The sequence below is a fragment of the Hippocampus bargibanti genome, linkage group LG06 (assembly GCF_051943395.1).
Source record: "Hippocampus bargibanti isolate YZ-2025 linkage group LG06, ASM5194339v1, whole genome shotgun sequence".
NCBI lineage: Eukaryota > Metazoa > Chordata > Actinopteri > Syngnathiformes > Syngnathidae > Hippocampus > Hippocampus bargibanti.
In genome coordinates, this window is record NC_142739.1 from 2,241,710 (window position 1) to 2,269,038 (window position 27,329).

At 40.9% G+C, this 27,329-nt stretch overlaps 2 protein-coding genes across 5 annotated transcripts in view; one reads left to right on the top strand and one right to left on the bottom strand.

Annotated features, from left to right (window-relative positions):
• Positions 1-911: 911 nt before the first annotated feature.
• On the bottom strand, positions 912-18,182 carry fzd6 (frizzled class receptor 6). Its single transcript, XM_088998555.1, has 8 exons — positions 18,038-18,182; positions 15,466-15,860; positions 7,683-7,879; positions 7,035-7,614; positions 6,439-6,858; positions 2,181-2,329; positions 1,737-2,096; positions 912-1,532 (listed from the first exon to the last, which is right to left on the bottom strand). Exons 2-8 carry the CDS (start codon positions 15,637-15,639, stop codon positions 1,376-1,378), a joined length of 2,037 nt encoding a protein of 678 aa, XP_088854681.1. The 5' UTR covers positions 15,640-15,860; positions 18,038-18,182; the 3' UTR covers positions 912-1,375.
• A 3,095-nt stretch (positions 18,183-21,277) lies between these two features.
• klhl32 (kelch-like family member 32) overlaps positions 21,278-27,329 on the top strand; it is a 41,962-nt gene continuing 35,910 nt past the window's right edge. Inside the window, exons 1-3 of one of the 4 annotated variants that reach the window (XM_088999192.1) lie at positions 21,278-21,452; positions 22,622-22,743; positions 25,531-25,705. In XM_088999192.1, the coding sequence (XP_088855318.1) occupies positions 22,721-22,743; positions 25,531-25,705 (198 nt within the window). In that variant the 5' untranslated portion in view covers positions 21,278-21,452; positions 22,622-22,720. Of the gene's footprint in view, positions 21,453-21,487; positions 21,624-22,621; positions 22,744-25,530; positions 25,706-27,329 lie in introns of those variants that run through there. The other 3 variants (XM_088999191.1, XR_016115372.1, XM_088999190.1) reach the window with 3 other exon arrangements.

A 27,329-nucleotide genomic window follows, 5' to 3' on the forward strand; every position in this document is an offset into this window, starting at 1 on the left:
TTATATCTTTTAAAAATAATGCTTTAACAAAATTTCAAATGAAAAAAAAATGCAATTCCATGTGAAAATAATGAGCCTGGTCACAATATTGACTTTTGTTTCAGCTGATTGACGCTTTCAGCCGAGATGCCAGCACTGACATCTCATTCAACTGCTTTTACTTTTCTAATTGAGAACAATTTCCCAACTTAAAAACATTTAAAATCAACAAAATTCACGAGACAAAATTCACTGGACCAACAACAATATATATATATATATATATATATATATATATATATATATATATATATATATATATATATATATATATATATATAAGAAATGTAGGTCTTAATTGACTTGTAGGTCACGCCCTCATAGTAACACCAGCTGAAAAAAGGCGCGTCCCAACAACATCCGGGACACACTGACGAAGGCGGAAGTATACGTCGAAAAATGTCAGGTAATTGAACACCTAAAATACACTGTCTGTGAGAAAATATTCTGTTTTAAATTAAGTTGTCCATGACGTTCTTAAAGACTGAATTGTCCCAAAGAAAAGCAACTGGGGGGCTTAGGTCCGGGCTATGGGGTGCCCACTCAAAATCATCTTGAGACTGATCACTCGGCCTCCGAAGTTCTCTTTCAGCCAATCTCGGGACAAGTTTTGATGCTATCTTAAGGAGATATTCTACGTAGGGAAACCCAGAACCATCATGGAACTCAAGAAAGCACGGAGCTAAATGGAGGCCATCTAGAACATATGCTGTAGAACGGAGGGGAAAAAAGGCCAAAGACCCGAGTGTTTTGAATATAAGAAACTAGTTATGACCAAAGTTGCATTTCCTTCGGACAAAACACTAAAACACGGGGCCTAATTAGTTTTTTTGGGGGTCACTGTGTATATAATAAATGATAAACATCGCAACTTCATCTCAACGACTTTTTTATAAAGCAGGAACTGAACAAGAAAGACAAACTATCTTTCAAGGATTGCATTAAGAAACACATGGGGACACCTTCCTCACATTGATGGTTTGGAAACATCATGACCATACGATAAAATACCCAGTGTCGTGACTAATTCATTGAAGGGGGGGGGTTCTGCATTAAGACTTCCATTGAGCAAAAGATTTCATGTTTCAAATTGATACAAAAGGTAATGTAATAGTTGGCACGGAGCCGTACAAGTAAAAGTGAAAATGACCACATCTCTTGAATCTTCCCAGAATGCAGATAGATAAACCACTACTTTAGAAAGTGTGGATGTAAATATTGCATTTTGGCTGGAGACAATCAGTAACATTGCCTCAACTAACGGATGTACAATCAAGTTCGAGTGAACCATGGTATCTGCAGTCAGTGCATGGGAAATCTTTGTTCACCAAGTGTCTCAGCAGTTGCTGTCATGTGTGTCCTTTTCTGCCACAGAACCTTTGGGCACCAGCTGGTGGGTGGAGTCCTCGATGATGGAACATGGACTCAAAGCTGAATCCTTCTGTATGATCGGAACTGGTCTGACTTCTGACTGCTCACTCTTTGCTGTCATCCTAGGACACAAACGAATTTTTCTGCATAACGGAATGGATTACTTTATTTTCCATGACTTCCTTTAGGAAACAGTGGAGGACTAGCTTTCCAGAAGTAAGTGTGGGAATCCAGAGAAGGCAGTAATAGTCTTTGTTCCGATTGTGACTTTAAAAGAAATACACAGACTGGAAAAGAAAATGTATGCAATAACAAATCCGACTTACTGTACATCCGGTACTCTGCTGTGTAAACTCCCCGACTGGCAGCTCACTTTACCGGAGCTCCCCCCTTTGCTACGTCTCTCTCCCCTTTCTCGCTCCCGTTCCCTGTCAACACGCCTGGTGCTTCGGCTCGAAGTGGCCTTGCCCTGGGTATGGTGCTCATGATTTCCGAGAGGTGACATTCTTGCACCAATGGAGCCATCGGTTGGTGTGGCGCCGGTGTTTGTGCCCATAGATTTTGAGATGACCTTGAGCTTGTGTGACGTTGACTTGTAGTGCTTCTTCTTGTGCTGGACACGGCTGTTATGCTTGAGGAAGAATTCGCAGGACTCCTGGAGCACCCGACGGCTCTCACTGATCGGACTGTGGGTCACGAAACATTTGAGAAGAGTGGCCAAAATCTACAAATGTGTGTCATTGATGCCAACCTTAGCTGAACGTACTTACTCTCTTTTGCGGGTCCTGTTAAAAAAATAGGCCCACTCAGAGCAAGTCTTTTTGCTGCTGACCCAGAACACTGCAGATATTCCAACAACCAGGGTCATCAAATACTTTACAAGGAACAGCGAGAGGTCCGGGCGATGATGCTCAGTTGCCTGAGATGAAAAAAACCAAAGTGTTCAATAAACAGGGGAATGTTTTATATTTATGGAATAAAGTATTGGGCACCCGGCTTACACTTTTTTTCAATCCATATCATGTCTTAGGCACATTCACATCACTGTTCTGAGATTAGGGGTTTGAATCTGGGCTCTGGACTCCCTGTGTGGACTTTGCATGTTCACCTGGAAACTGCGAATTTTCTCCAGGTACTATGGCTTCCTCATTCATTGGAAAATCATGCATCCGACTGTAATTTTATTGCAAACTGTAAATTGCCTTTAGGTGTGAGTTGGAGTTTGTCAAGATGTGTTCTGCGACTGGTTGGCGACCAGCTCAGGGTGTACCCCGGCACACACCCAAAGATCCAGCAGTACAAAAAAAGGAATCTTTGTAAAATACGCTCAGTAGAAGTCATTTGAAGCGATTTTACAAATTATGGACACAACTTGTCCGGAGACGTCGGTTGTCCTTTAAACCAGGGGTCGGGAACCTATGGCTCGCGAGCCATAGGCTCTTTTGATGATTGCATATGGCTCACCGATAAATCTAAATACATACATATTCTCATTTTTTTCTGTTCATTTTCTGTTGGGGCTGCAGTTGACGGAAAGCGGAATTTTGATTGGATGACACTGACCTAGGTTGGCGGAAAGTGCAATTTTGATTGGATGATACAGGTAAACACCCCTTTAAATGAGCCCGATGAGTAAAAACAAAGGTTCGCCTTTGTGAAGAGAAAAGGTTCTGATTCTAATTTGCAATGAAACAATACCATCGATGAAACAGTCGAATGTCAGTGACATTTTAACAAGCCCCATGTTCACGTTATCATCAATATACTTCTGTGAGAAGTATATTGTGTGGAAGTGTGGAAGCTAATGAGCTGTGTGCAGGCAAGCGAGCAGTAACTTCGCGTATGGAGCCGGCAAGTTGACTTTCATTCCGATCGTTTGGCTGGATTTTCACCAATCATGAGGAACGGAAAACCATTCATGTTAACGGTGAGTACAATTACAAAGTTATTTTAAATAATGCATTCTGACATTGTGTTGAAAAGTGGCCGCGCGTGCGTGTGTGTGCATGCGTGTGTGTGCGCGCACATGAGGGTGCGCGCTCGTGTTTTGTGACTCTCACTGAAAAAAAAAAAAATCAAAATATTTTACTTTTAGTAAAATATTTTAGTAGTACTTAGTCAAAAAAGTCAAAAAGGTTCTCGACCCCTGATTTAAAGGACAACCGACGTCTCCGGTCAAGTTGTGTCCATAATTTGTAAAAAGGCTTCAAATGACTTCTTCTGAGCGTATTTTACAAAGATTCCACCGCATGTAGCTATATTTTACGTTTTAAGACTCACACTGAATATTCAGGAAGTCTTGTTTTTGAGTTGGTGACGATTCCGTACGTGACGTCACTAAAGAACCACCCTTGACCGTAAAAAAGTATTGTAGCATTGTAGCGGTCCTTCCATCACGTCAATGTATTTTGCTGTACTTGTTTGGTCTGGGGACCTCGTGTTGCACCCAAAAGCCGCCAGAAGGCCAGAAGAGGGTGTCCAAGCGCCATATAAGGAATTTATCAGCCTGTGGAAACCAAGGTGGCCACAGGAGGTCGCCATTTGGTGCCTCTTTTTGGGTGAGAGATTTCCCCCCAATGTTGCCTCAAAATGGCACAAATAAATTATGTAATCGATTGCAAACATGTATGCTTTCGTCTTCAGAACTATTTGAATCATATTCATAACTGGATGTGTAACAAGAAAGCATATTCTCCGAATCTGAAGCCATTGTTTTGATTCACTAGCAATGCAAGACGTCTTGGCGTGATGTCACGAACTGGCGGCGGGACTTTCTGAAAATGCCCAATTCGCAGCTCAATTTTTTGCAGATTTTGGACACTTTAAGTCATTTTATTGGTGTTTTGCATTTGACTGAAAATATCATACTGTGTTTTGGGTATTTTAGATGCTATAAAAGTTAAAAAACAAAAAAGTGGCGTCGGTTGTTCTTTAAAGCTATCCATAACCTTGCCCCCCCATACCTATCTGACCTTCTTCAAATTTCTATTCCCTCCCGTTCCCTCAGATCCTCTTCCTCCCTCCACCCCTGTGTGCCCCCCTGCCCGTCTCAGCATGATGGGTAACAGAGCCTTCAGCTGCTCTGCCCTCAAACTTTGGAACTCACTTCCTCCCAACATTCGTAACATCGATTCTCTTCCCACCTTCAAGTCCCATCTCAAAACCCACCTATTTAAAACTGCATGTTCTGTGTAGCTCTCTCTTGTTTCTATTTATAATTCTATTTTATTTATTGCAGTCTATTTGTATTTCATTTATTATAGTACCTATGCTTGTCTGTGACTGTAAAGTGTACTTGAGAACTTCGAAAAATGTTGCTTAAAATTATTGTTATTATTATTATTATTATTATTATCAGTGAGACCTTGGCTTACGAACTTAATTGGTTCCCAGACAGAGTGTGTAAGGTGAAAAGTGTATATCCCAAAAATTAATTTCCCATAGGAAACCATAAAAATGAGAATAATCCGTTCCGAGGTCTCCATAAAATATAATTTTCAACTAAATAAGCCTTAAAACTACACACAACATACCTTATTCTATGTATAATAAATGTGCTAAGGTATTGTCATTCAAGAAATACACTGCACTGTATAATAAAGTCACTATTTACATTTGTGATGGTCATTGATGGCTTGATGGAATGGCGTTGGAGGTCGGAGGTCAGAGGGAATTGCTGTTTGGAAAGAGAGTCACATTCCATAAGGACTGTAATTAAAGAAATAAACCGTACTGTAAAATAACATTTTATTTACCTTTGTGATGGTCATTGATGGCTTATGGAAGGAGAGTCACCAGACTGTTGGTAACTCAACGTCTGGTGTGGCTTCTCTTCTTTGCTTTTTTGGAGACTCCTTATCATTTTTGCTGACTAAAAAACTCTTAATTGACACCTGTTGCTTTCTGACTTGTAAGGTTTTATGAAGCTGAGGCATCACATTATCGTTCATCTTGTTGATGATTCTCATAGCCACAGTCTTTTCTGGATGGAACTGTTCGATAAAAGCCTGCACATCATTCCACTTTGGCAACATTGCCTTCATGAGCTCACTTGATGCTGCAGCCATCTCCTCCTCGCCCTCAGATGTTCTCGAACCATCCGTTGCTGGCTTTAAAATCCTCAATAAGTGCCGAACTTCCAGGTTGCCGCATGGCGATATCGGCGTGAATTAGCCGTGCTTTCTCGCATATAATTGCTTTATTCACGCTCTCGCCGGATAGCTGCTTTTCGTTAATCCAAATTAACAGAAGTTTTTAAACTTCTTCAATTGCCCAAGACAGTTGCTTTGACAGCAAGGAAACACCTTTTGCAACAGATGCACCTTTGATCGCTTCTCTGTTGCGGAGGATGGTACCAATGGTTGACTTAGCATATCCGTACCGGGCTGGTAAATCACACAAACACACACCTCATTCGTGTTTTTCAAATATCTCCTTCTTCTCCTCGACTGTAATCTTGTTTTGTGTCTTCTTCGGCTGAACACGAGCCTGTGGTTGTCTTTTTCGGTCCCATAACACCGACGCACCGATGTTTGCCTTCAGAGAAAGGAGAGAAAGGCGGTGTGGAAAGGTGGGCCGGCCGGCTAGGGTGCTGTTCGGTCGTGTGCTTTTGTGTTCATCCGCTGAAGATAACTCCGCCGTGGTGGGGGATGTGTATCGCGAAAAGTAGTGCGTTTTCCAAGGTTTAATTTTCATAAATTTAACGTTCGTAAACCAAAAAGTTCGTACGGTAAGGTGTTCGTAAACCGAGGCCCCACTGTATTATTATCATTACTTGTCGGACAATATTTAACGGTACATCTCAAAAAGATGCCTTTAAAAGAAGTCATATAATTCATCTTGAGTTGGGTAAATAACATTCCTTTAGTTCTGAAAATGATAAAATCAATTAGTTTATTACTTTAAACGGAACTTAGATATTTCATTTATATTTTTTATGATAGTAACCTTTTATACAAAGGACTTAACTTCCCTTGTTATCCTGAGCTTGCACAATACCACCTGCGAGTGTTGCACATATACGCTTACCTTGTATGAGCAGGGGATGCTGTATTCTTGGCAGTGGTCATTGATCCATGTGTTTTCCCAGGTGCTGCGTTGACTTTGCTCATAAGTGTAGCATGCTAACAAGGTGACCAGTGGTACCAGGTAGAGGCAGCTGAACACACCGATGCGGATCATGAACTTCTTGAGTTTTTCCTGGTTGCGCTCATCATGCTGGATAACCTGCCGGACGTGGTTCAGAGAAATGATGCCCGCAAGGATGAGGAAGAGACCGACTATGACACCGATACACAGCGGAGCGATAACAAAGAAGCGCAGGGCCTCCAGATCGTAAAGTCCCACGAAGCAAACTCCGCTAATATTGTCCCCTTCAACTTTGTTCAGAGTTAGCAGCATAACAGTTAGTGCTCCAGGGATTCCCCAGGCAACAGAGTGGAACCACACCTAAAGGCGAAATTCACAAAAAGACGTTTGAACAGAATGCAACATTGGCTGGCTTGAAGCATGTTTAAGCCTGTCACTTCTAATCGAATTTGAATCCTCCAATTAATTTCAGTCTTGTCAGAACAGGGCCAAATCTTTTCATGTGGTTGCTTTTAGACATTATCTTTTAATCTTACCGCTTTCTTCTCTATGGCTTCACAGCTCCACTTTGGTCCAGCTGCCAGGAACCAGGTGATGGTGAGTATGACCCACCAGATTATTCCAGCGATTGAGAAGAAGTAGAGGAGCATAAAAAGCAGAGTGCAGCCTTTGCTCTGAGAGCCCAAGACAACCGTGTCCACACCGTTAGGATGGACTGCCTTGTTACAGGCTGCACTGTTACCCAGTAGGAAGCCAACGAAGTATATGAGTGAAACAAAGCTGTAGCACACCGCATAGAAGATGATGGGACGCTCTGGATAGCGAAAACGTTTGACATCGATGAGGAAAGTCAGGAAGGTAAAAAGAGTGGCACCCAAGCATATGATGGAACAAAAGCCAATGAAAGTCTTGGCAAATTCAATGTCGTGGGGTTTAAAATACATATTGGAACAAGGTGGAGCACAGTCCTGTGTTCCAAGGAATGATGCGCCTTGGTCGGCTTTGGCTTTTAACTGCAGTGGGCACCAAAAGCCCAAGTCCCTCTTGGCAAATGTTGAGCTCATTGGAGTAGTTGCAGGAAGCTTGGAGTCATCTCCAAGGCCACATGAGTCAAGTCTAGAACAAAATTAATGGCAAGGGTTTGTATTTTTTTTGCATGCCTCCTGTGGATGGGTATTACTTACTTGTCACACTGGAGCTCAGGAGGCCAGATAATTCCAAAAATCTGAATGTTCTCCCAACAATCGGATATTACAGCCTCACAGTCTTCTTGGCAAGGCTGAAGCACTGTATTTTCCTCAGTGCATACTGGGAAAAAAGCCTGGCACAGGAAGTGGTGAACATTTGGGGAACAGCGAAGTCTTGCCAATGGCATAAATTGCTGCAATGACAAGAATGAAACAATATTCAGAATAACCACAGAAATAACTGGTACCAAAGTAAAGCCATACTTTTAGTTCTATGGCAAATTTGGAAATTGGGAAAGCTATTGTATAGTGTAAAGAATGCAAATTTCTGAAATGTATTAAAGGGGTTAAAAAAAAGGTGTTTGCGTCCGTTGTTGATCAAGATTGACATCAAGGGCCAGATATGTTGAATAAGCTCTCACATCCATGTACAATATAAGTAATATTGTACAATCATATTCATGTTTTAATTTATGTTTTTTACTTCGAAAAGAAAGCTAGGACATATTTATCACAGGTGTCAAGGTCAGGGCCCGGGGCCAAATCTGACCCACCACATTATTTTATTTGGCCCATAAAAGAAAATCAAACAGGTCAAGTTCCATGATGCTTGCTGGATGCTTATGCCATGGTGCTTAAAGTCCGGACAAAAATTTCAATTTGTCGGATGTAAACCACAATAACAGTCTTTATTCTTGACTTCTGATTTGAAAACTCGTCATTCATCAATTTGTTGTGCGCTCTGCATGTAATATGTGGAGCAGATGAAACATTTTAATGGCTTCCCCAAATTCAAAATGGCTCTACAACTACAGTGAGACCTCAACTTACAAACACCTCAACTTACAAACTTTTTGTCTTACAAACGTCAAATTTATGAAAATTAAACCCTATAATAAGCACTATTTTCATGATACACACCCACCACGGCTGGCGGAGTGACCTTCGGCGGAAGCACACGACCGAACAGCACCAGAGGTTAAGTTACCAACAGTCCTTATGGAAGGTGAATCTCCTTCCATAAGCCATCAACGACCATCAAAAAGGTAAATAAAACTTTATTTTACAGCACAGTTTATTTCTTTAATTACAGTCGTCATGCAATCCGCCTTTCTTTCCAAACAGCAATTCCCTTTGACCTTCGACCTCCAACGCCATTCCATCAAGCCATAAATGACCATCACAAATGTGAATAAAGTGACTTTATGATGCAATGCAGTGTATTTCTTTCATTACAATACAATAGCACATTTATTATACATAGAATAAGGTATGTTGTGTGTAGTTTTAAGGCTTATTCAGTTGAAAAGTATATTTTATGGAAACCCGGGAACGGATTATTCCCATTTTAATGGTTTCCTATGGGATTTTTTTTGAGATACACACTTTTCACCTTACACACTGTCTGGGAACCAATTAAGTTCGTAAGTTGAGGTCTCACTGTACAACAAAATGGCTCTATGACTATAATGTGACCCGCGGATAAAAATAGTTTGATACGCTTGTATTAAATGAAATGTATTATTCTTATTATTATAAATGATGTGTACATAATCAGCAATACAGATTTAAAGATGTAAGATCATTGCGGCGAACGGACAATACAGTATAATACCCTGCGCTAATAGCTTTTCAAAATAATTCTACATTTCATTGTCTCATTGTCACTCATTCTATTGCTGTCAGCCAATGTTTCCACCCCCCTGTGTAATGTGTACACACACACCCATACGCGCGCACACACACACACACACACACACACACACACACACACACACACACACACACACACACACACACACACACACACACACACACACACACACACACACACACACACGCACGCACACGCACACGTACACGTACACGCAGACGCACACACACACACGTATATACTGTATCTGAATTTAGAGTTGGTGGCCTTCAGCTTAGTACCATGTTGTGTCACAACATGTTTGGGAGCCCAATGGCCTACTGTAACGGATGCACCATAATTAAGAGCAAGAAGAAGAGACGGAGAAGATACCCAATTTATAGAAGCTACGTAATTTTTCCACACGGAAGAGACAGTAGAGCATTGTCTCTTACACTTGCTTTTTATTTATGGACATTTTCTATCATAATACAGTAAAGTCTCGTTAGATTGATATCGGATATATCGATAGTCCCGGTTATATCGATACTATTTCTATGCACGCACGGAGAAAATTACATGCAAACGGGGTCGGATATATCGATAGTCCAGGTTATATCGATATTTTTTCGGCCTCCCTTGAATATCGATATAACGAGACTTTACTGTATATATACGCTTTTTTTTTAACATTGCCAGTAATATATGGGGGTTTACTGTACATCATGAAATGAGACTAAGTGTTGGGGGACCGTTCCAGAGTAGTTTGTACGTTACTTAAACAAGCTGCAGTTCTCAACAGCATCACACAAGGAGCCATTTATTGCTTATTCTGTCACCATTTGGGTGGAAGGAAATTACTTGGCAAGCACAGCGCTTGTTATGTGCTTGACATTATGCACTGGACATCAACTGCAACATTATTCTATCATAACATACAGTGTATGAACTATTTAGAATAATTGGGAACTCATAAACCACTGCCAGTCCAGTAATATTTGTAACCCTAACAACCATCAACACAGACTGCAATTGACCCCCACCCCGCTCTTTGCTGAAATCCAGCCTGGCAGGTAGTCCACATTTTCACAGCCTATGTGTCGCTCTCACAGTAAGTGTCCTTGTTTCTCCCCCAGTTGGGGGTTAAGAAATCCTTGTCAGTGCAAAGTTAATAGGGAGAAACTATCCATACGCGGTCAGCAGTTGGTTGAATTTTCTACTCAAAAATCAACATCCTCACCTCAAGCACTCTTAAAACTCAAGGTTTTGCAAATCATCCTGCTTTGTGACTGTATGTCGTTGGCTGCTTCTGAATGCCTTTTGTATTCTCACACTTCTCACTTTCAAATACAGGTGAGTGCTTGTGGAATGTTGGGCCTTGGGCGATACAAGGAAAGCTCTCCACCAGAAAATCCTTTGTGGTAGACTGAGCTGGTCAGGTTGAATTTGACTCGATGTTGATTACAGGGCCAGACTTTGATAAGACACTGCATACTTTCTTGGGGGAGGTATGACTGTGTGCACTAGATGAACTAGTGAGTGATTAACAGAGAGTGTATTCAATGCGGTATGCAGGGCAGGCTTTGTGTGACTCTGGGCGTGTCCATTCCCTTCCTGAACAAATCAAAGGGCTCCATACAACAAAGCCGATGATTACTTGCCTGTGGCTAAAGCTGATGTGAAATCAGAAGCCATTAACTTTGCCAGATGCCACACAAAAGATTCTAACGGCACATAACCATTCATGGTTGCACCGATAACACGTACAACCCACACCTATCGCTTTGGGAATGTGACATGATGCAACTATCACATATGTTCTCCAATAAAACAAGTCTATATACTGTATTAGCAAAAATCACTAAAGTCTGTAAAATTCATTCAACGTTGTAATTACACAGCTAAATCTAAAACGAGTGAAGAAATGTTTGTAGCGCATTTCCTCAATGGGATGTTCTCCACTAATGAATACTGTGTACCCGTTGACTATATGTGAGTCATGCATTTAAAAAAAAATAATATCACAAACATATACTGTACTGTATGCCCTCTTTTCCATAACTATACCTTCCATTTTTTAATTATTTATATTTTTATACAGTTTAGAAGCTTCTCGTATATATAGTTCATATAGTCCGAGTCAGATCTCTGACTCGCACAAAAAAAATCACATTCTCCATTTATTTTCTTTCTGGAGTGGCTTGCAGTCCAAAAATCATGGTAGTGATGTAACTTGGTATTGCAAAGTCACGTTGACTTGAGATGTTGACTTGATGTCTTGCCACATATTATCAAAGTCAGTCAGCTTTATTGTCAAATATGCATGATATACAGCATATATTATATATTTTATGTGAACATGCAAGAAGCACAATGACTAAATTAATGTCAGTATTGGAGAATCTCTGAATAAAACACACTGAAGCTCACTAATATTTTTTCCTCACAGATTTGCATTGAGAACACAAATGAATAACAAAACATTGACATCCTAAAAGGACAAATGAGTAGAAATTGTCATTGTTAACTGAATAATATCAAAAACGACTCACTATATTAATCGTAGAGTGTGCCCCAAAATCCATGAAACACTTTCTTGTTTTTTTTTTCTATTTTCCCTCAAGTATCATTCAAACAGAAGTGAGGACATCAGCCTTTGAGAGTTAAGTTTTGTAGTTCTTGTAAGTATATGATTCCCCTGGCAAAATATTTTTTATGCCCCTTCGTGATTTTTAACAACAGAAGATATCTCATATTTATGTTATCTTATTTCATGTTTGCAACTCTTGGGACTTACTGGGTTAACCCAGGACTTCAGGGATTGTATATTATGCAATGTAGAGTGGAAATGTATTGATATGATAAGAAAAAAGGACATTCCTTGACTTCGATTGGCTGGCAATTAGTTCGGAATGGACCCTGCCCACTGACCAAAGACACACACAAACACACGCACACACACACACACACACACACACACACACACACACACACAAACGCAACCTTTTTTATTTTAAATGACTGGCCATTCTGCCTCAACTTCTCCAATTTTGCACACAACCTGACTTCCGTGGCTCGAGCTTGTTGCTTTGTGATCCAACTTTATCATTCATGCATTTGTTCTCTGGACAGATCTACTTTGCTTTTTGTAAACTTGGAATATGTAGGAGCAGCACCAATTACTGTTTTAGAGAAAACAGGTGTTAAAGACTGAAAAAAATTGGGAATTCCAACAGAGTGTACATCAATTTAACTCACAGTAAGCTTCACACCACCTTTTCATACAACATGAGATATCAGACTTCAGCAAATCTAGCAAGACTTATTCTTCTTTTCCTTTCAGCTTTTCCCTTCAGGGGTCGCCACAGCGAATCAATGTCCTCCATCTATCCCGGTTCTGTGCAGCCTCTTCTCTCACACTAGCTCGCTTCATGTCCTCTTTGACCACATCCATAAAACTCCTCTTCGGTCTTCCTCTCTGTCTCCTACCTGGCAGTTCAAGGCTCAGCATCCTTTTCCCGATATAGTCGCTCTCTCTCTTCAGGACATGTCCAAACCATCTCGGTCTGGCCTCTCCGACTTTCTCTCCAAAGCCTCTAATACGAGTTGTTTCTCTAATGTACTCATTCCTGATCCTATCCAACCTGGTCACTCCCAAAGAAAACCTCAACATCTTCAGCTCTGCTCCCTGTCTTTTCTTCAGTGGCACTGTCTCCAGTCCAAACATCATGGCTGGTCTCACCACTGTTGTATACCCTTTTCCTTTCATCCTGGCTGAAACCCTTCTATCACACATCACACCTGACATTTTTGTCCAGCCGCTGTTCCTTCTCATTTTCCTCATTCATCAATTCTTCAAAGTACTCTTTCAATCTTGCCATCACACTACTGGCACCTGTTAATACATTGCCATCTCTATCCTTAATCACCGAACCTGTTGCAGGTCCTTACCATCTTTGTCTCTCTGTCTCACCAGCCTGTAAAGATCAGTCTCGCCTTCCTTGCTGTCCAGCCGAGCATACAAGTCATCATAGGCCTCTTGTTTGGCCTTTGCCACCTTTACTTTAACTGTGCGCTGTATCTCCGTGTACTGCTGTCTACTCTCGTCCGTCCTCTCAGTGTCCCACTTCTTCTTTGCTAACCTCTTTCTCTGTATACACTCCTGCACCTCCCCATTCCACCACCAAGTCTCCTTATCTACCTTTCTTCCACTCGATACACCAAGTACTTTCCCACCTGTGTCTCTGATTATGTCCGCTGTAGTTTGCCAGTCATCTGGAAGGACCTCTTGCCCACCCAGTGCCTGTCTTACCTCCTTCCTAAATGTCATGCAACACTCTTCCTTTTTCAACTTCCACCATTTTGTCCTCACTTCGGACTTTGGTTTCTTCATCTTCCTCACTGCCAGCGTCATCCTACACACCACCAACCTATGCTGTCTGGCTACACTCTCACCAACCACTCCTTTGCAGTCACTGATTTCCTTTAGATGGCGCTGTTGACACAAAATGTAGTCTACCTGTGTACTTCTGCCTCCACTCTTATAGGTCACCATATGTTCCTGCCTCTTCTGAAAGAAAGTATTCAAAATAGCCATTTCCATTCTCATAGCAAAGTCAACCACCATCTATCCTTCAGCGTTCCTCATCCGGAGTCCAAACCTGCCCATCACCTCCTCAGCATCTTTGTTTCCTGCGCCAACATGTACATTGAAGTCTCCACCAATTACAACCCTCTCACTTCTCGGGATGCTCTGTATGACTTCATCAAAGTCCAACCAAAATGTCTCTTTCTCCGCCAGCTCACATCCTACTTGTGGGGCATACCCACAAACAACATTGCCTTCAATTTCTAGCTTCAGACTCATCATTGTGTCTGATACTCTTTTTACTTCTAAGCCATTCCTAACAAACTCATCTTTTAAGATAACCCCAACTCCATTTCTCTTTCTGTCTTCACCATGATAGAAGAACTTAAACCCTGACCCTAAGCTTCTAGCCTTGCTCCCTTTCCACCTGGTCTCCTGGACACACAGAATGTCTACCTTCCTTCTCTGCATCATGTCAACCAGCTCTCTACCTTTACCTGTCATTGTTCCTACATTCAAAGTTCCTACTCTTAGTTCTATACTCTTGGCGTTCCATTTCTCTCTTTTCCTCCGGGCACACCTCCCTCCTCTCCTTCTTCGACCAACAGTAGTCAATTTTCGACTGGCAGCCTGAAGGTCAACAGTAACAATGGCGGCCGTTGTTAACCCGGGCCTCGACCGATCCGGTATGAGATTCATAGGTTTGATTCGCATATTTGTTTTGGCAAAAATGTTTACGTCGGATACCCTTCCTGACACAACCCTCTGTATTTATCCGGGCTTGGGACCGGTACAATAAGACACTGGCTTGTGCCCCCTTGTGGCTACATTGCAAATCTAGCAAGACCAGAGTACAAAATGATTAACTGTGTGCACGTCTTCTATATTCTTTTGGTACTTGTGATATTTGTCCGAAAAAAAAGAGACCAGCCTCTCCAAGGGGTATTCGGAGTATATTATGAGAAAGGAAAATTAACAGAAGCTAAATGGAGTGCCAGCCAAAGTATAGACCACAGGTGTCAAAGTCAATTTTTTCGGCCCGTGAAAGCAAATCAAACTTGTTAAATTCCATGATGATTGCTAAAATCTGAGCCAAAATTTCATATTTTTGGATGTCAACCACAATAAAAGTCATTACTATTGACTTCAGATTTGAAAACGAGTTATTCATTAATTTGCTGCGTGCTCTATAGGTAATATTTGAAGGGATTTAAACATTCTAATGGGTTCCCCAAATTCATAACGGCCCTCGAGAGGAAACCATAACTACAATGTGGCCCGCGGCAAAAAATGACTTTGACACCCCTGGTATAGACAATGATGTTCAACTTTAGATCCAAGTCTGTACTTGTTAAGTTGGTGTTGAGAGCTACATTTTCATGATATTTCACAGTTCTTATTTTTTCATTTGAGTTTGAGACACTTAAGGATTAAAAAAAAAAAGACTTAAGGTGCATCGGTGCGACAATACTTTCTTGTTTCATGCTTTTGTCATTTGTGACTAAAGACAGCATGTTTGATTGTTTTTTTTTTCCTTTTGTATTTTTATAAAAACTCACCTTCATTTTATTGGCTGCAACAGCCTGATCATAGTGCTCCATCATGTTGGGAAAGAAGGTCATGTTGTAGGACAGCCCCATACATCGGTGCACCTCAATGGGCTCGCAGGTGAAGAGGCTGTGAGCACTACAACATTGCAACCAGAGCAGACCCAACCACACCAACATGCTCATGTTGAGGTCTCACTGGAAATTTGAATATTTTGTTTTCCAGCGTGAATGTTTTTTTTTCCTTTCAGGTTTAGTTTGAGGACACAAATAGTGAATTCCCCTGACTCTGACTGCTCCACCTATCCTGGGGTCATCTCAATGTAGGCGATGATGTCAGTAGGGGATGTAGCTTCTGCTTTAACGCTCTGCATGTGGTCTTACTTAGCAAGAGGTATCCAACATCACTGAAATCAGAAGAAAATTGGAGACAGGTTACACATCCAGCATCTTACATACATTATTGTTGTTGTCCATCAAATATGTCCAAGCACTCAAAAAGGGCCAATGAATGTAGGAGTTAAGACTGTTGTCACATCAATAACCACATACTACTATAAAGATTCAATGCAACTCCTCATTTTCCCGTGGACAGGTCATGGTATCCAGTATGTCATTAATGAGATGGAACAGCACAATATTGTGCATATGTGGACCATAGGCAATTATGGTGGGAATTCTAAAAATTCTTGTTGATTCAGTCGAATAGGTCCCAACTTGTTTGGACACATTCAACAAGACATTTTGGAATGGATGCACAACATTATTTGCAATATTGACCTGGAAACTTGAATTTTTGAGACCACCTTAAAGGACAACCGACGTCTCCGGACACGTTGTGTCCATAATTTGTAAAATGGCTTCAAATGATTTCTACTGAGCGTATTTTACAAAGATTCCACCGCATATAGCTATATTTTACGTTCTAAGACTCACGCTGAATATTCAGGAAGTCTTGTTTTTGAGTTGGTGACGAGTTCGTACGTGACGTCAATAAAGGAACGCCCCTGACCGAAAAAAAGACGCATTGTAGCGGTCCTTCCATCACGTCAATGTGTTTTGCTGTACTTGTTTGGTCTGAAAACCGCGTGTTGCACCAAAAAGCCACCAGAAGAGGGCGACCAAGCTCCATGGAAGGAATTTATCAGCCTGTGGAAACGGGCTGATTAATTCGACAAAGGAGCTGTGACGCCATTTTCTGCCTCTTTTTGGGTGATACATTTCCCCCCAATGTTGCCTCAAAATGGCACGGAATAAATTATTTAATCGATTGCAAACATGTATGCTTTCCTCTTCAGAACTATTTGAATCATATTCATAACTGGATGTGTAACAAGAAAGCATATTCTCCGAATCTGAAGCCATTGTTTTGATTCTCCAGCAATACAAGACGTATTGGCGTGACATCACGAACTAGGGGCGGGACTTTCTGAAAATGCCCAATTCGCAGCTCAATTGTTTTTGCAGATTTTGGACACTTTAAGTCATTTTTATTGGGGGTTTGCATTTGAATAAAAATATAGTGCATGTTTTGGATTATTTTAGATGCAAGAAAACGTTTTTCTGATGTCAGTTAGGAAACAAAAAACTGATGTCGGTTGTCCTTTAAATATAACTTTCATCAGTAGTAGTAGCCAGTAGTTGTTGTTTAAAGGGTACAGTAATTTGACAAATACATGTTTATTTGCGTGTTGTATAAATTACACCATATCTACACCACGACAATGTAGAAACATATTTGATGTGTTGTGCTTCTGAGAGTTATATTTACAAAAGTGATTGAATAAAGCAGGGGTGTAAAACTCATTTCTGTCGCTGGTCTGATTTTAGTTAGTTTCGCTTGGTGGGCTGATATGACTGAAACCATATACAGTAAAGGAGTCAAGAATAACTTTATTCACTTATTGTTTAGGTGACTAATCAGGGGTTAGGTAAAAAAGAACAGGCTTACAATTTCAGTCTTATTTATTCCAAATGAAATGTAAAAGTTGGGTTGAGATTTTAGCAAGCATCATGAAAGTTGGCATCTGCGATTTGATTTTGCAGGCCACATTAAATGATGTGGCGGGCCAGATCTGCCCCCCGTGCCTTAAGTTTGACACCTATGAAATATAAGGATATGTATAAATATGGAATCCATTCTAACATACAGCCAGCAGAAACATGATTTGTTTTTAACCACACGTTATAACTGGGTATCACAACTAAAAATCATTTTCTATTTACGTTGGTCATTTTTATTTCAGTGATGTAATTTTAGCTTCCACATTGACATTGATTGTCGAATGTGGAGCGTGTAACAACACATGCATTTTCATTTGAACTACAGTTCTTCAACCGAGCAGCACCGGCTCTGGCAGAGAGGGAAAAGAATAACAGAACTAAAAAATACGCTGTTAAAATGCCCGTAAATATGTTAGAAGTTTGAATACATGATCTCCCGTGAAAATAAATGTATTTCTGATAGTTCGCAGTGAAAAATTGTCGCCTGCTAACCATAGAAATGCGAGGCAAAACAACATCGGTAGTCACACAAAAGTTTGAAAGAGTAACCACGGAAGAATCAAGAAAAAAAATACATCACCTGTTATGAAGCAAGTTCAAGCTGTTTACGACTACATGGATAAACTTTGGAGTTAATTTATCGAATGAAATTTGATCGTGTGTTTCCTGAAAAAAAAAACAACTCCCGTTGGTCAACCCCAATCTCGTGCTGCCTTTACGTTCATGGGAAAGTTGTACTTTCGAGGTTTATGGGCGTGTGTGTGTGCGCGCGCGCGAGCGTGAGATTGTGAGCTTGTGTGTGTGTGTGTGTGTGTGTGTGTGTGTGTGTGTGTGTGTGTGTGTGTGTGTGTGTGTGTGTGTGTGTGTGTGTGAGTGAGTGAGTGAGTGAGTGAGTGAGTGAGTGAGTGAGTGAGCTTCCGTGTGTGTGCGCGCGCGCGTCGTGTGCGTGTGTGTGAGCGTGTGCGCTTGAGCGTGCACTTGTGTATGCACTTGCGCGTGCGAGTGCGTGCACTTGTGTACGCGCTTTTCGTGTGTGAGTGTGTGCACGCTTTCGTGTGTGCGTGTGCGTGTGCGCGTGTGTTTGTGCGCGCGCTCTTGCGCGTGTGTTTCTAATAGCAATAGTACAACAGGTCTGTGTAAGCCAGGCGTCCCCAAACGTTTTCCTGTGAGGGCCACGTAACTTTTCCCTTCTGTGATGGGGGGCCGGTGTCAGTTTGTAACAGAAAAAGTGTGACGATCGTAGGGGAGCTTAAAAAATGTGTTTTCCAGAAAGCCACACATAACCAAATAACCCTTTCCAGGTTCTTTCCAGAAAAAAAGTCAGGGAACAAATAATACCACTATTAATGAAATAAATAATAACTAAATAACCCTCTCTGAGTTCTTCACAGAAAGAAAACAGGAAATAAATAACACTATTTATGAAATAAATAATAACTAAATAACTCTCTCTGGGTTCTTCATAGAAAAAAAACCATGGAACATTAACTTTCTGTTGTGCCATGCACAATCTTAACAGATAAAAGTTCAGCTCAGTTGTCAGAGCAGAATCTCTCTGACACATATGAGCAGTCTCTTCTTGTGTTCCTTCCTTCTAATCCTTTTGTAGGTTCCAGTAGGCTTGTAGACACCGCTGTTTGCAGCTCTCTCTCATCAACTTCCCTGTGAAAACCACAAAGGAAGCAGATTGAGAAAGTGAACTAAGTGATACAACACAATACATTTCATTACCAGTATGGCTGTAAAGAGGGATTTTATCCCAGTAGATTTTATTATGTGTTAACAGTGAGTACTATCACAAAGTTATTTTAAATAATACATTCTAGTCTTTTTATGTATAATTAGTTCCGTTTAGTACGATTCATGGTTTTTACGATAATTACATTTCAGAGCTTATTATTATTACTTATTATCATTATTATTATTAGTAGTAGTAGTAATAGTAATATCGCTATTATTATTATTATTAGTGTTAATTTAGCAGTTTTTAGCTTTCGTGTGCTTAAAGGACTTTGAAGTTCTGTTTGTGATCTAATATAGGGAAAGAGATCATTTAGATGTGACTGGAAGATAAAGCATCTTAAAGGACTGGAGTTCTGTTTGTGATGTAATGTAAAGAAAGAGATGCCCATGGTGAGTATAGTTTTTGCTTTTTTGAATGTTGCTGTGCCGATGACCATTTTGTGTTTGGGAGCATTTTACTGAGCGAGTTGCTTGTTCTGTAGCCACAAAGGGATATATGTCTTCTTGTGCCGGTCCCAAGCCCGGATAAATACAGAGGGTTGTGTCAGGAAGGGCATCCGACGTAAAAGCTTGGCCAAAACAAACATGCGGATCATTCCTCTAAAGATGGAGGACACTGATTTGCTGTGGCGACCCCTTGAAGGGAAAAGCCGAAAGGAAAAGAAGAAGAGATTTTATTATGATTATATTTGTTTATGCTCAGAATGACTCGTTCAAGTCAGAAAAGTGAGCTTACCTACGTGTGTTCATCAGTGTGAACTGTGGGTCTGCATCTGGCTGGTAAGAAGTTTAATATCAGGTTCCATTTTAGTTACAGCCAGTCTCAAGCACTGATGCAAATGTTCTTCTGTCAATCTTGATCTCATCGGAGATTTCAGCAGTTTCATGAAAGAAAAGCTTTTATCGCAGATATGCGTGCTGCCAAAAACTGTGGACATTTTCATTGCGTGTTTTTTGATGTTTGGATATGTGTCGTTTGGGATGGCGGCATACAGGTCAATGAGACTGTTGGGCTTGAATGCGTCTTTCAGACCATCACAGTTCTGTAACTCAGTTCCAACTTCTCCATGGTTTGGTACAAAATATCCTCTTCCGTTGTAGTCACTTTGAGAGTTTGGAGGGCTGCCAGCTTCTCGCATATCTCAAAGTTTGCGTTAACTCCACGAATAAAAATGAGCAGTTGCACTGTTAATGAAAAAAAGTCATATTCTTTCATCTTCTGCTGCAGCTGGGCATATACATTCATCCCGATTTCTTCACCGCGTCTGGTGATTGTACTCGCCGACAGCCTTACAAACCCTGTGGTGTTCTCTATGTGATATTCTGTGTTACCAACCAACGGAGCTAAAATAGTTTTTAAATATTTGGCGACATTGTATGGAGAGGAGTCAATGCTACAAATAATGAGTCTGAGGGGGAACCCTTCTTTATGTATTTTTGAGAGGCCATATGTAACGGACTTGTACACTCATATTATTAAATTATGAAGGAAGTGATGCAACGGCGCACAGTGTGGCACCATGTCCCGCCCATAGTTTCCAGAACAATATGGAGGAGATACATGGTGAGTCGCAATTTTCTGATGGTCTGGATTAATGCGCATTTTCATGACAATATCTTATTTTGTTTCCCCTTTGCTGACAAAGTTTCTTGGATAAGAAGCAAAACATCCAACACGTTCAAAGAAGTACAAATGACAGCTGGAAAAACCTTTTTATCAATAGACAAATATTTATTATTCCTTGTTGCAGTTTTCTGGTATTTCTATGAGTTAATTTAATTACATCAGCCTGATATGCAAATTTCTAGAGACATCAGCTTCTGCTTGAGTCTCAAACGATAATGGTCCTCATGAACCATGAGTGAATGAACCAGTGATGACGGATTGATGTGAAGCAGGGCAGATGAAATTTCAGTCGATGCTCTTTTTCTACACCCAACGACGACCCCTGGTGTCCAACCGCCGACTCCACCGCTACACGACGCTATTCCCACATTACCCACTTGGAGACGCTGCGTCCCCCTATTTGTCCACATTCATGTGACCACCGGCTGGAGGCGGAGTTTGGTTGTAACATTTTTGTCCGACACTGTCACTACACTACACGAATAAAGTACTTTTGATATTGGGTTCCTTTTCCATCGTCGTCGTGCTTGCTTCTTTTGCCTGCAGATATGCTTCAATAGTGGCGGGTTCGGACAATTCCATTGTCAAAGAGGAGACGTACGAGGACCGGACACTGACATGTGAGGTGCGTGAGATGTGTAGCACACAGAATGACAACCGTAACATGCTTTTCAGAATGCGACAGTCTCCGATGTATGTTGTGTGTGATGGAAGCAAGAGGATTTATTCCGTGGAAAAAGGCGCTGGTCTGTTGCTCGGAAACGATTTGACAGCTGGAAGCTTTTGGAAAGTGATGGTCAGTGCGATAACGGTGTCTTTATCTGCCAATGCTGCCGTCCTTCACAATCATTCACCTTTTGACGATGTGTATGAGTCAAAATCCGTGCCCAAAACAGCTAGCCGAGTAGTCGTAGTTGTTGTCAATCTAGTGACTACTATTGTTTGCATAAAATGGCTTAGTTCTTGTTATCATCAGGCCATCACATTTTCCACTGTATGACTATGAGTGAATTGTTTATTTGTATATATTTACAAAAAGATAGGGCACAGACAGACATGGCACGATTACAATCTGAAAACCTGTTTTTTTTTTTGTAATATTGAACTGACATGCACCTCTCACCCCTCCCCACCTCTTTTCCAGTTATATAACTTAAATATTTATTGTGACAACCGTGTAATTTTTTAAATAGATATACGTTTTTAATGGTAGATGCAAAACAGCTGCTTGCGACCTCATCTATTAGATGCATTTGTCTGTGGCCATGGAGGTGAATGGATCGATAACTGCATCTTGCTCGGAACTACTCTATCAAGGAAGATGGGATGACGCATACACATTTGCATTTATAAACAGCTTTTGAATAGCCATATGAGAAAATCTACAGTTTGGAATTGTTCCAGACATAGTGATGCTGACCTTTGTGCCTCATGTATTCTTTGTATAGTTTACTGTGGATTACGAGACAACGCAGATGTGCAATGTAGCTCCTGTGAAGTGATAGTGAGAGAATATGTAATGTTTGAATACATGTGGCTCCCAATTTTTCAAAGTTCCTCTTTTTCCATTTTAAGACATCAAATTCCCTGTCGCTGTTACAGCGCGGTTTTTCATGATTATAACTCCAAGAAACTGTATGAATAATAATGGTCAGTGTGTGAGTCAAGTGAGAAGTTGGCACCATGCTTGATGGGCAGTTTCATTCTTTCACGCACCGCACAGAAGGTTGCCACACTGAATTTGAGTGGATTGCATGGATTGATGAAATCTGACATGCTGCTCTGTCCTGTCAGGCTCATGTATGTTGCCGGCAAGGAGACTTCAGTCCTCGTGAGACATATAGCACCTCCCCTCGATCACTCCAAAAGTCTCTTCATCCTGCATACAGGGGCATGCCTCCTGAACGGGGCCTCAGGTAAATGACCTGTTCAGTCCATTCATATTGAACAATAAATCATTTCTGCGCATGAAAACTATATCTCAATGGATGGTACCATATATGGTATTTTGACTGCATAAACAGGTAATTAGCAGTTGTCACCTTGTGTACATTTAATTGTGTTACATTATAATTTAATACAACCAATACATAGATTAAATGTAGATACATTTCTTAGGGGAATCTCAGATACTGTAGGCACATTGGGGCTGAAGTAAAATCAAAGACTGCCCATTTAGTTCATGTACCAACTTAACCAATGTGTCAAGAAAAACCTTTTGGAATATCAGAAGACCACATTTCAAACTGATTTGTTCACTGAAAGCCTTGCTTATTTGGATGATGAAAGATGGATGAAACATGTTCCAACAATGTTGCAATGCCAGAAAGATGCCGTTGATGTGATATTTTAAAATAGTCAACTGGAGAGGGAGATGGTAGGCCCAAAACAAATTCCCCTGTGATGACAGAGAATCCTGGAATTATTTTTGCAAAGCACACAAGCAGTGGAAATTGAATACTGCACTCTTGTGCACGAGCAATGTTTCACGATAGCCTCAAGTCGAAGTCAAGTCAGCCATCACAACAATTGCTTCAACTTCAAAATAAAGTCCAGTAGGTGCCCCCAATCTTCTTGAAATGCAGAGTCACTTTTTGGTGAGCGAATAATGCAAAATGCGACCAATGGAGGTGGTAAAATGAGTGATTTCATCATTCATCAAATGAATCAATTGTTGCTTTGGATAAGTTGCTGAGAACTATTGATATTGATATTTTCTGATTTCAGTCTCGCTGTAGTAAATGCGATCAGATTTCTGTCCTCCTTCAGGAAAGCAGGCTGACTTATTTTGATCAATTACCACAAAGCAGGTCGGCCCGGTAGTCCAGTGGTTTACACGCTGGCTTAAGAGTGCAGAGGTCGTGAGGTCAAGACTCTCTGTGTGGACTTTGCATGTTCTCCCTGGGGCCGTGTGGGTTTCCCTGGGTCCTCCAGTGTCCTCCCACTTTCCAAAAAGATGCATGGCAGGTTGATTGAAGCAGGTTGATCCAGCACCCCCCGCAACCCTAATGAAGATAAAGCGGTCTGGAAAATGGATGGATGGACACTACACTATATTATCATCGATGTTTAGTGTTGTGTCCTGTTGTATTGTTGTTATTATATGTGAAATGTTCTGTAAAGTGATTTGTTGCAGCTGCAGTTATATTGATATAAATAAAGATGGATTGTGTTTTATTGCAAAAGAAGACATTTTCAACCATCTTGTATTTCTTTGGAAAACAATCATTGGATTGTCATCAATTAGTCTAAAAAGATTCAGATTAATCGATTACAAAAACAGGCATATACAGCTATAATCGGAATGACCTTTTATCGATTGATTTATATTCAAGTGACATTCAACCATACATATCTGAATGCAAAATCAATTTGTCAATGGATTTTTCCATTGACCAATGGAATTTGATTCTCTAAATATTGAATATTAAATATATAGATTCAGATATATAGATATAGATATATACACTATTTGGAGAATAAAATAGTGCATTGACGATTCCATTGGTGTATTTTTTGTCAATCCTTGCATTTTCAAATAATGACACTGTATATAGCAGGCCAAGAAAGTCACAAAGTCTGATCACTGGTGATCTATTTGTGGAACAGGCCTATTTTTGAAAAGAAAGGGTGAGCATGTGTTCACTTACAGTATATGAACATGTCACATCAACACACAAGTATAAACCTTGTCCAGGTGTACCCTAAGTCTTGAACAACTGAGGTTGACCTCATGGAGGTCAATGTTCAAGAAAAAAAACAACAACAAAAAACCTCTGTTACTCGTTTGAGAACCACTTCCAAACTTTTTGGTGCACCCTTGCCGATAGATTGATGTAATTGTTTTGTGCATCGAGACATTTGGCACATATTTATTTGAAGCACTGTCATGCTTCAAGAAAATCACGATTATTTACGAGATAACATATGTCATTGTCAAATCGTAAAGTTTTCAGCTGTCATTTCTTTTCACTTCAAACACCCTGACTCATCAGCCGTTTTCACTTCTGGCCCCACCAATGCATCAACCCCACACGGACCCATTTTGTTCTTTCTCTTACACCCCAACACGAGAGAGCGTGTCGCCTGGCACGCTGCTGCATTCACATGGATGACCAACACTAAATGAATCGAGATGGATTTTGGTGTGACAATGTGGCATGTTGATGAGGAGGCATACAAGTGAAGAGAGGCTGAGGTCTTTTCTAAAATATCACCTGACCACCTAAGCCCCTAGCACTTTCTGTTTACCACACTCGGTCATTTTGTATAAATACGTTTTTAGCCCAGTGAAATGTGTTTGGTATTGTGGAGCAAATACCGCAGCCAAAAACAAAAAAGACGGCACAATTCAATGTGGCTGGTTGCTGCTTCAACTGTTTTGAGTTTATGATGAATTGTACAATCGGGTTGTTTGATTACATATTAGCATATTGTATTTGTCAATTCTAAGTATGTAACACCAAATACGTCTGTGTAAGCTCTCAGTCGTACAGGAGTGGTCCATCGATGAGAAGGTTTCTTCAGCCGTCATCTGTACAAAAGTGAAGGTCCGAAACCTTCACTTTTGTACAGATGACGGCTGAAGAAACCTTCTCATCGTAACACCAAATAGAAAGGTGCTTCAGTCTCCGGAGTTGAAGAAAACCTCTGGGGGCTTTGTTTGAGGTTTAACTATATAATTTATGTGTGTCCATCACCAGGGAGATGCTGACAGGACAAAGACTCTGCCAATCCAAGTCGCACCAGGACTCCGTCCTGTCTGCCCTCAACCAGCAGAGGAAAGATGGTCTTCTGTGTGATGTCACTCTTGTGGCTGAAGAGCAAAAGTTCCATGCTCACAAAGCCATTCTGGCAGCATGCAGTGACTATTTCCGGGTGAGTGTTGAACCCAATTATAATTTATAACATTAAAATACTGTGAATCAGTGTTGGGCAACCTTGAAACAAAACACATTTTTGTCGAATACAGTACATAAACAGTGTAAACGGAAAGACGTGTTGCACATCGTTTCTTGGGGCATTATCTCTATTTTAGGGACAACTTTGAAGATGTTAGGGCTCAAACCTGGGGTAAAGGTTTTATTTTTAATTTTGTTTTATTTATTTTGATCTGCCTGTCAATCAAAAGATCTGTCTCTTTCACACACACACACACACACACACACACACACACGCACGCACGCACGCACGCACACACACACACACACACACACACACACACACACACACACACACACACACACACACACACACACACACACACACACACACACACACACACACACACACACACACACACACACACACACACAGGTCAGTCAGTGCAGAGACAGGTGCAGAGTTCAACCTTCCTGTATGGCAGGGGTCTCAAACTCAATTTACCCGGGGGCCGCTGGGGGCAGAGTCTGGGTGAGGCTGGGCCGCATCAGGATTTTCACAAGTAAAGCACAGATAAAACATTCGAATGTTCTCAAAATCTTTATTTTTAACACACAAAAAAATGAATTAAATAAATAAATGGAAAAATGAATAAAAAATAAATTAACCAGTCATAAATAAATAAAATAATTATAATGATCATAAGGCAGATACAGATGACTGAAAAAAAAAACGGGAAACTAATAATTTTAATAATGTTTCAAATGTCTGTATTCACAGTTCTTTAACCTTTAACTTTCTTCACATAAATAAAATATTGAACATGAACTGTCCTAAACATGGCTTCGCTTGCCTACTTCTTGCTGCTAGAGACCTGGCAGCGCTTCTTTTCACAAAGCCGAGCCACATTTGGCTTGAGGGAGGAGGCAGTGGAGACTCTCAGTAGGGCTTGAAGATGCTCATCAGTAAGTCTGGACCTGTACTTATTGAAGTTCAAGGTGGAGAAGAGCTTCTCACATAAGTATGTGCTCCCAAAAAGACACATGGTCCGCTTGAACATTTGGGAAAGTTCAGGGAAGCTGGGGGTTAACTCTCTCAAACATTGCCCAAGCTTATCTGCTTCTCCATTCACATCCCTGAACTTGGCTTTGAGTCCAGAGTGGCACTGTAGGTCACGGAGCTCCATTTGGAACACAGGAGGGACAGAATGGGTCGGCAAAAATTTGAAATGTGGCTTTGTGCGTCTTAAAGTCTGCAAATCTGTGATTACATTTCCTCTGTAGCTCCAAAATGGTGGTTTGTTCCATAGTTTGTTCAGCGGTTTGTTCAGCTCCACACACAAGTTTCATTCATATCAATCATGTTGGCCGCGATAACATTAATCTTTCATGTCAAGGCGGGCCGCAAAATATTCTTTCGGGGGCCGCAGTTGGCCCGCGGGCCGCGAGTTTGAGACCACTGCTGTATGGACTTTGCATGTTCTTCCTATGCCTACATTAGTTTTCTCCTGGTACTCCCACATTCCAAACACACACACACGCATGGCAGGTGAGCAGAAGGTATCATTGTGAGCGCAAATAGTAAATCATCAATGTGTGTCCTGCAACCAGTTCGGACCGTA

Coding starts and splice junctions, on each gene's coding strand:
- fzd6 (XM_088998555.1), bottom strand. CDS start 15,639: ATGAGCATGTTGGTGTGGTTGGGTCTGCTCTGGTTGCAATGTTGTAGT. Junction 7,615..7,682: donor CCTGAGCTCCAGTGTGACAA/GTAAGTAATACC, acceptor ATTTTGTTCTAG/ACTTGACTCATGTGGCCTTG. Junction 2,330..6,438: donor GCATCCCCTGCTCATACAAG/GTAAGCGTATAT, acceptor TTTTCATCTCAG/GCAACTGAGCATCATCGCCC.